The following is a 9283-nucleotide window of genomic DNA, read 5'->3' on the forward strand; positions in this document are numbered from 1 at the left end:
TCGCTTTAAAATAAAAGCCTTGTTAAAATACAAAAGGCTTTTGCGGAAACGAAAATACCTAGTTAAATAAATAGGTTATAACGAATCGGAAAATTCGTAAATCTTAAAAAAGGATATTACGAAAAAAATTGTTTAAGCGTATAAAGCAAACCTATTGGAAACGAATTTACAAAATAAGGAAAATACCGGACCCTAACGGGTAAATACCCGGAAAAGACGGGGGTATTACAGGAAAAAAATAACAAAGGCCAAAGAAATAGCCCAAAAAAATGTTTTAACGTGCCGAACCGGTTAATTACCGGAAAAAAACGTAAAAAAACCCGTAAACGGCTTGTAATAACCGTAAAATATCGTACCTTATAAACAAAAAGTTAGGTAAAAACGGTATAGTACGGGAAACGCCCCAAATTAATGGTACGATATATTTAAATTTTAAAGGATATGCAAAATGTAGCATACTTTGGAAAGCCCGTAAAAAGCATGCTTAGCGCAATACGCTAAAGCAATTACCGCATTTTAAACGTACGTTGTAATAAAAAATACCATTGCTTGCTTAAAAAAAAAATGGAAAAACCTCCAAATGGTACGGCAAACGGGCTTAAGCGTTTGGGTAGCGGCAAATGCATATTGGCGGTATTTAAATTTATTAAAAAGCGAAAAAAAACATTTTAAAATTATTTATTAAAGCATTAAAATTTAATTGGTAATTAAAAATATTGGAATTTCGCAATGTTGCAAAAGCAATATAACGAAAAAAAATTATAATTTTAATTATAATAAATTAACGAAAAAAATTTAAAATTAATTACTTTTCGAAAAGGAAATATTAATAATTAATTAAAAAAATATGTAAAAAAAATTAATTAAATGCCGTATTTAAAAAAACCAAAACTTTCGGAAATTACATTTTTTTTGTTAGCGTTATAATTGTTGCCGCCAAAATTATTAGCGCTAAAAGCGGCATTTCCCGGCGCCAATACGGACGCCGTACCTTTACGGGAAGCCGCGCGATTGTAAGCTTAAATATTTAAATGCGCCGCAATCGTAATAAAATTAACGGTAATATTATTAAAAAAAGCAACCATACTTTTTTTAAAACGCTTAAAAAACGCTTTTATTTCGTTAAAAAAATTATTAATGCTAACCGAAATTTAAGCTTGCTTTTTCGTTTAAACGGCGATAGCATAAAGCTATTGGGAAATGTTTTAAATAGTTTTTAATATTGCAACGTTAGCAATTTTGCGCTAAATGCGCTTTTGGATAACGGTTTAACGTTTGTAACGCGCAAATTGCTTAACCGATATGGTATAAAAGGATTTAGCTTTTTGGATAGCTTTGTAAGCGCGAAATTAGGTTTTAATAAGCTTTTCGAAAAGCTCCGGTATCGTTTTGGGCAACCGCTTGTAAACGGTATTTAAAATTTTGTAAAAGTTTTAAGCCATTTCCTAAAACCATTTAAAAAGTTTAACGCAAGCTTTATTGCTAATTACGTTTTTGCAATAAATATATTTAAAAAACCCCGTACAATTATCGAAGCATATCGGTATACGGGGGTTAACGGTATAATTTTAATATATTTAATAACCAAAATAATAGCTACAAAATACCGCACGCTCCGTATAATTGTTTTTAAAAAAAGGCAAATAAATAAAGTTTTAATTATCGCTTTATTAAAAATCGATAACTTCCCGCAACGGGAGCGCGTTACGAATATTTATATAAAGCGAAAAAAAGGCAATGTCCGTTTCGAAGGCAGGTTTATTGGAATCGAAAGCGTTGCAACGGCGTTTATCGCGCGCTTTACGCTTTTTTTCGGCGAAAGTTTTTTTGTTGCGGCGGTTAAAGCCCGCCGGGGGGTTACCGGCAAAACGCTTGCAGGAATTTTAAAAAATTGCAAACGCAAAAGGGCTCGATAAACCCGCAATATTTAAAAGGCTTACCGGAAGGTTACCGGCAAAGCAATCGTTAAAAATTTAAAGGATTAAAAATTTCGGCGAAACCGAATTCGAATCCAATTAAACCACGATAATTGGGGAAAATACCGGGGGGTTGCCAAAAAGGGCCAACGGGCCGGTTAAAACCGAAAAACCCGAAGCGGATACCCAAAAAAACATTACTTTTTTTACGTAATTGGGTACAAAAAATAACATTTGCAGCTACCGGTTAAATTTAAATGTTTAAAAGGAACGGCCAAATACCGATTACTTACGGTTACAATCGTTAAAGTTATTAAAATGGTTATTAAATGTATAAAAAGGAAAAAAAAAGGTTTGTAACTTCGAACGGGAAAAAAAGCCTTTTATATGCCGGTACGGACCCATTTTTCCGGATGCTACAAAATTTTACAGCCGGTTTTTCCAAGCGTTACCGGGCATTGGGGCGGTTTAACGGGATATCGTAAGCTACCGGTTATTTACGGGGTCGCACGCGCGGCATAAACGGCTTGGGATAAGCCGTATCGAAAAAGGGCAATATATTAAAAGCACGGGCGAAACCGTTTAGCAAAAAACGGAAAGTGTTAAATGTACGGGCAAAACCGCCCGGCAAAAAAGGAAAAAAAAGGCGCTAGCAACCAGCCGGGCACGGACTTTCCGGGGATATGCCGGCAAATTACCGGTATCGCAGCCAAAATATAATAGCAAAGCTAAAAAATAAAGTAAAGCTTAAATTGTACGAAAGCGTTTGGAGCGCGAAAGATTTAAAAAACCAACCCCGGGTGCCCGAAAGGGCACGAAAAAAAGGAAGGTTAAAAAAGGAACAATTTTTGTTAGCGATAGCACTTTTAGTAAAAAATTTACGGAAGCTTAACAAAAGAAATACCGTATCCGGCCCGTAACCCGGTAACTACCCGCCTTTGCACCAATTAACCCTTAATATATACCAACCCTTATTAGCAACATTACGTTTTACGTTTTTAACAGCCCAATACCATGTTAAAAGTACGGGCGAAACCGCCCGGCAAAAAGCGGGGAGCGTTAAATGCACGGGCGAAACCGCCCGGCAAAAAAAAAGGAAGGGGGCGCTGGCAGCCAGCCGGGCACGAACTTTTCGGGAACATGCCGGCGAGTTACCGGTATCGCGGCCAAAGCATAATAGCGAAGTTAAAAAATAGGGTAAAGCTTAAATTGCACAAAAGCGCTTGGAGCGCGGAGGATTTAAAGGACCAACCCCGGGTGCCCGAAAGGGCACGAAAAAAGGGGAGGTTAAAAAAGGAACAATTTTTATTGGCGATAATACCTTTGGTAAAAGATTTACGGAGGCTTAACAAAGGAAACACCGCATCCGGCCCGTAACCCGGTAACCACCCGCCTTTGCACCGATTAACCCCTAACATACCATTCCTTTTGTTACTTAAAAATATGGACGCGTTAAGTATATACTTTAACAATACGCGCAACAAGCTCGTAAAGCACAACGGAACGCGCGTGCAAATTATTAAACGTTTTGGTTACCCATGGTTTTTTTTTAACGCATTAATATACGTTATAAACAAAATTTCGATGGCCGCCGAAAAAAAAATCGCGGGATTTTTGTTTTTAACAAAAACCGAGCTACGGCGCGTTTATAAACAATTTAGCCACTTTTCCGTTAATAAATTGCACAAAACCCTTTAACGGGCAAACTACGATATAAATCGCAACGCGTTAAAAATAATTAATAAAGTATATTACGAATGCCAAATTAAAAAAAATGCATTACAACGATTTAAATTTACGTTAAAAAACAACAAGGATTTTAATTACGAAATCGTTATTAACGTTTGTTATTTGGGCAACAAACCGGTCCTTTATGTAATTAACGAAAGTATAAAATTTAATGCTATAACGATTTTAAAAAACCTATTTGCAAAAAAAACTTAAAAAACCTTAAAGCGCTATTGGATAAATGTTTATTTAAAGCCCCCAAACGTAATTACCCATAACGCAAAAATCCATTTTTCGAAAAGCGGCTTTTAAGCTAAAATAAAGCTTTTCGGGATTATTTGCAAGCAAATTCCCGTTAAGGCCCATTACGCCGTCGAAAAGGTTAAACGAGCGTATAGCATGTTACGCAAAGCGCATTCGATTATAAAAGCCAAATGCCCTAACTTTGCGCTAAAATTACAATTTTAAAAAGCTATAAAAATAATTAACGATACCGCGGGACCAAACGGTTTGGTCTTAACGTTGCTCGTTTTTAAAGCCATGCCACGGATAAACCACGAATTACCACCGTTACCAATTATAACCAAACGTGCGCAAACAATTAAAAAGGCTATAGCAAAGCTTCGAAAAGCAATTAATAAAAAAAAAGTTACAAACGCTATTAATACCTGGAATGGCTTTAATATTAGCACCGTTAAACCAAACTTTTTCGCTTTTGGAATAAAAATTTTAATATTTTAGGAAAAAAAGGGATGGATAAGCTTGCACAAAGTAATAGCGGTAATAAACAATAACGTTACAATTAAAACCGTTAACGGTTTAATAACGTTTAAAAGCATTTTTATTAAATTTTACCATTAAATTAAGGAATAGCCAAATAACAAGCTAAAAAAGCAATAAATCGAAATTTTAAAACCATTTGTTTACCCCGAACCGGCATAGTTAAAACGACGCGAACGCCCATTAAAAAACAAAATACCGGCATAACTACAAAATCGATTAAAACCGCTAACGTTAAATGCAAAAAACAATAAGCCCCCAAAACTAAAGGAGCAATTAAAAATTAAATTGCATAACAAAACGTATTTGTTACCCAAAAAGGCAAAAGCTATGCATTTATTAATTAAATATAAAGCAAAAAGCTTAATTAAAATTCCAAAACTTCCGTTTTGGGAAACCAATTAAAACGAAATAACGTTTTTATTTAATGCCGGAATAATTATAGCAATTCGTAAAGGCCAATTTTTAAACGCTAAAATTTTTGGAGCACGTTTCGTTAAAAAAATAAAAGGAATACCGAAAGCTTTTTACGAAAAAACGAAATGTATAGCTTAAAATATTAATAATAACGAAAAAAAAACCATTTTAACGCAAGCTTTTACGATTATGCATTGCAACCAACGGTTAATTTTTGCGTTTGCACCAAACTTTTAAAACCGAAGTATTTTATTAATAACCCGGGACATTACTTAAGCGTATATTTAAAGCGCAACCAATTTCGAAAGGACCGTTTTGCTGCGCTTACCCAAAAAGTTACGCCCACGTTTTTTTTATAGCATTTTATTTCGAATCGTTAAGCTTTTATACGGTTTAACGGAATTAAAATTGCATTGGTACGTTACGTATTAAAAGCATTATAAAAAGCGGTTAAATTGCAAATCGTTGTGTTATAATCCGTATTTTTTTATTATAAAGCGCAATATAAATTTTGGAATGGTAAGGATGCAAATAAACGATACGCTAAATTTAAAAAATTAAACATTTATGGATTTTAAAAAAAAAGCGTTTTAAAAAGCGGGGTTTAAAGCAAAATTACGCTTAATGCTTACGGAAAGGAAATAAAACGATTTTAACGGGAAAAAAATTATAATCGAAAAAAATAAAGTTAAATTAAAGCAAAAAAACCAAAACGAAAAATTGGAGCTTATAAACGCCAATTTAAAAAGCTAAAAATAATAATTCGTATTTTAAAGGGCTCGTAAAACGTACATTAACTTTATATACCAGCCTAAAGCAATTTTCGATTACGCTTTAACCGCATAAAAAACAAACTTAATACAAAAAAATATCGGCAAATTTAATAAAAAAATTGGTTGGCAAATCGAAAACGCTAATAAAAGCTTAAATAACGTTTTTATCGATTTCGAAAGCGCAAACCTTTACATTTTCGTAAATGGATCCTTTGCAAACAATAATAACATGTTTTTGCAAATCGGGTTTATTTTTGTATTAAATAACGAAAAATCGAACGAGCACCAAACCAATTTTTAATTGCGCGGCAACATTTTGCATTGGATTTCGGTTAAATGCAAAAAAATTACAAAAAGTATGCTAGCTAATAAAATTTACGGCATAATTTTTGGGTTTAATTCCAATTACGTTATAAAAAAAGCTTGTTTAACGATTTTTAAACGGTTAAATTTTATCCAACCCAAATTTATCCTTTGTATCGATAGCTTTTCGCTTTATTAATGCTTTGTTTAATTAAGCACGATAGCAAAAAAAAAACTTATAATTAATTTAATAACGTTTTAAAAATTTTATAAAAATAAAAAAATCGACGAAATCCGTTGGATCGCCGGAATAAACAATTCGGCAAATGCGATAACGAAAAAGCAACTAAACCGGGCATTAAAAAAATTGGTAAGCACTAATACAACTTCGATCCGGATCGAAAGTTAGGTTAACCGCACCAAAACATAAAAAAAAAGTTTGGAAATAAAAATCGGCATATTAAAATTTTTACGGCAATGGCCATATAATGGCTTTAATAAAAAAAAAAGCAAAAAAACCCCAAACTAATGCGTAACGAGCACCAAACCATAAATTAACAAAAAGCGCAAAATTAATATACCCATTTTATAACGAAACCACCATAAAAAAAGCAAAAAAAACGATTTTTAAACTTTTACGCTTAAATATTACCAGCATTACCCGAGCCAAAAGCAATAACCTTGTTTTTAGCAACAAAAACTTTTTTCCCCTTTTTTTTTGCCTTTTTTGCTTTTTAATAACAATTGCAAGCATAGTAACGGAATTTTTAAGCTTTATAAACGCTATAAAATAAAGCTAATTATTATTACTATTATAATTTTTATTTTTTTATCCGTATTATCGTTTTAAACGGAAAAACCTTCGCTTAAAGCTCCGAAAAACGCGGCTTTATAAAAACGAAAAGCGGCCGAACGCCCCGTTTCGTATCGCTAACCCAAAGTTATAATTAAAAAATTGGCATTCGAATTGGCTTGTTTAACATTAAATTTAAAAAGCTATTTGGTAATAATGCGCTATTTTTAAAGTATTTACGATTGGAAAAATAACGTTAGCAAATTGGTAAAGCACAAAATATATAAAATAAAAATAATATACCGCATTATAAAGCTCGTTGCAAAGCGTTTCCGCAAAAAACTTTATAGCAATACGATAAACGAACGGAAAATTAGCAATTGTTAGCGCAAAAAACCCGGAAACGAAAAAAAAAAAATTTTATATAAGCTTATATAAATAACTAAAAGTATAACGCTAGCAACGCTTGCTATTAAAGCCCAATTTTTTAATACAAAGCCAAATTATATCGCTTTTAATACCAAATTTGCTGTAAAGCACGGAATTAAAGCAGCTAAAGCAAATTGTTATTTAATTAACACCTTTTTTACCGCGTTTACGAACATTGGGACCATTACGGCCATTGCGGGGAGCGGCACGCTTTTTTTTGCAACCGATAGGAATGGTTGGAACGGCCGGAGCGGGCGCGGGCAAACTTTTAAGCATAAATTGTAATGCCGAAAACGAAAAAAGCTCGCTAAATTTTTTAACGGGAAAAGGCATAGCTTAAAGGTAAGCTGTAAAGCTTTGTTTTGGAGCGATACAAATAACCAATTGCTAATTTTAAGCTTTTTTTAATAAAATAACGCTTTCCGGAGCGTGGTCGAGCGGATTTTAAGCGTTCGAGCCAAGCAAAAAGTCCATAATGCTGTTAAAAAGGTATAAAGCACAAAATTAAATAAAGGAAAATGGAAAACGATAATACAATAAACGCACAAATTGCAAACAACAATTTTAAAGCGCACGTAACCAATTAAATTGGCTTAAAAAACGGGGTTATAAAAGGAAAAAATTAAAATAATTGGATTGACGATTAACGGGCCAAATAAAAGCTTACCGCCTTTTATTTATTAACTTCCACTTTCGCTTTTAACGCACCCATTCCCAAACATTACAAAAACCTTTTATTTAATTTATACTAATCCCAAACGCTTATAACTTTAAATTTATCGATTTTAAAGCTTTAAAACCGGAATTTACATAATTTTCCAAATTTTTATTTACGTTTATTGTTTAATATTAATATGCATTCGGCGAAACAATTTAAACAAGCATTTTTTTTTTATATATTACCCAAATCGCCGATTTAGCAAATTATTTGTTATTGCGCATTTAAACCGCAAATTTTTTTTATCCGTTTTACCATGCATGCGCTATTAAAAAAAAAATAATTAGTATTAAAATTTACTTGTTAAACGCATGCATAAGCTTTGGAAAACCGCCATGCACAAATCCGGAATTTGTGTACTAACTATTCAAAGCTTTTTTGTACTTATATAAAAAGGTTGGATCCGTCCCTTTTTTCCAGCAAAATTTTTTTTTTTTAAACTTAAATAATAACATTTTAACTTAATTACCTTTTAATAATTATCAAACCTTAGTTTTACGCCGTTTGGAAATCCACGAGCATAGGACTCCACCCCAAAGTCCTTCCTACACTTGGGCTTTAAACTAGTTGGAAACCAGCGGAAGTATACGTTTGCAGTACTCGATAGCGTTAATGCTTATTTTGTTAAACTAAAAAAAAACAGTAGGTTATTAATTCGGCTTGCAAACAAGCTTTAAAATATAAATCCGTAATTTTTTTGTTTAACCAGTGCAAAAGCTGCTGAGTTTTTGCAATTGTAAATTGTTATATATTGTTAATTTTTAAAAGGTTAATTAAAGTACTAAACTTTGTTAAACTAAAAGAAAAAGCTAATTCCGCTTTATATTTAATGCTTTTTTATTAGCTATTTTTTTTAAAAGCTTAATGCGCAAATTTAAGCTGGAGTTAACGTACCCGAGGAGAAAAAAAAAAAGCTTTACGTTTTGTTGCATTTTTTCATAAAAAGAATGTAAAGGGTATCGCGGTGCAGATTGCCGGCGTTGAAGTGCGTTGAGTTGAAGGTATCGCGGTGCAGATTGGTGCACGCGTTACCCCGCTGCAGGCGTTGATATCCGTGCATATTGGGCCCTGGCCGGGTGACGATTTTAGTAGGGTTTGTAAATGGAGGTGCGGGTATCGATACATCGATTTGGCGGGGTTTTCTAGGGGAAAAATGTAGATTGGATGTGGCTTAATTAGGAAGGATCTGCCATTTGTCATGTTAATAGGTGACTACCTAGTCAGTTGGTCACTCGGAACGTCCACATTTTGCTTCGGTGGACCAGCTTAAGGGACCCATCTCCCTCCGTGTCAGGTTTGCACACAACTAACACGAGCTAACGCTCTTTTTTTCTTAAAATACACCACTTCGAGCCTATTCGTGCGGGCTAAAAGCGCCTGCAATTTAACGGTCCTCCGAAGTAAAGTGCGGCGGGGCAATTCGACG

The 9283-nt window shown here is 33.7% G+C and overlaps 4 protein-coding genes across 4 annotated transcripts; all 4 read left to right on the forward strand.

Annotated features, from left to right (window-relative positions):
• Positions 1-564: 564 nt before the first annotated feature.
• On the forward strand, positions 565-2702 carry GGTG_01685 (hypothetical protein; the record flags this gene model as incomplete). The annotated part of the gene is made up of 8 exons (XM_009219454.1): positions 565-583; positions 655-703; positions 920-1013; positions 1214-1229; positions 1432-1739; positions 2157-2268; positions 2349-2397; positions 2663-2702. 8 exons carry the CDS (start codon positions 565-567, stop codon positions 2700-2702), a joined length of 687 nt encoding a protein of 228 aa, XP_009217718.1.
• Positions 2703-2930: 228 nt separating this feature from the next.
• Positions 2931-4385, forward strand: GGTG_01686 (hypothetical protein; the record flags this gene model as incomplete). Its single annotated transcript, XM_009219455.1, has 5 exons — positions 2931-3202; positions 3411-3457; positions 3664-3804; positions 3873-3908; positions 4117-4385. The coding sequence occupies 5 exons, from the start codon at positions 2931-2933 to the stop codon at positions 4383-4385; spliced, it is 765 nt and encodes a 254-aa protein (XP_009217719.1).
• Positions 4386-5843: 1458 nt separating this feature from the next.
• GGTG_01687 (hypothetical protein) lies at positions 5844-7424 on the forward strand (the record flags this gene model as incomplete). The annotated part of the gene is made up of 4 exons (XM_009219456.1): positions 5844-5870; positions 6261-6287; positions 6984-7092; positions 7171-7424. 4 exons carry the CDS (start codon positions 5844-5846, stop codon positions 7422-7424), a joined length of 417 nt encoding a protein of 138 aa, XP_009217720.1.
• Positions 7425-7614: 190 nt separating this feature from the next.
• On the forward strand, positions 7615-8129 carry GGTG_01688 (hypothetical protein; the record flags this gene model as incomplete). Its single annotated transcript, XM_009219457.1, has 2 exons — positions 7615-7628; positions 7931-8129. The coding sequence occupies 2 exons, from the start codon at positions 7615-7617 to the stop codon at positions 8127-8129; spliced, it is 213 nt and encodes a 70-aa protein (XP_009217721.1).
• Between the last annotated feature and the right edge of the window lie 1154 nt (positions 8130-9283).

Source organism: Gaeumannomyces tritici, assembly GCF_000145635.1.
Source record: "Gaeumannomyces tritici R3-111a-1 unplaced genomic scaffold supercont2.1, whole genome shotgun sequence".
NCBI classification, from domain to species: domain Eukaryota; kingdom Fungi; phylum Ascomycota; class Sordariomycetes; order Magnaporthales; family Magnaporthaceae; genus Gaeumannomyces; species Gaeumannomyces tritici.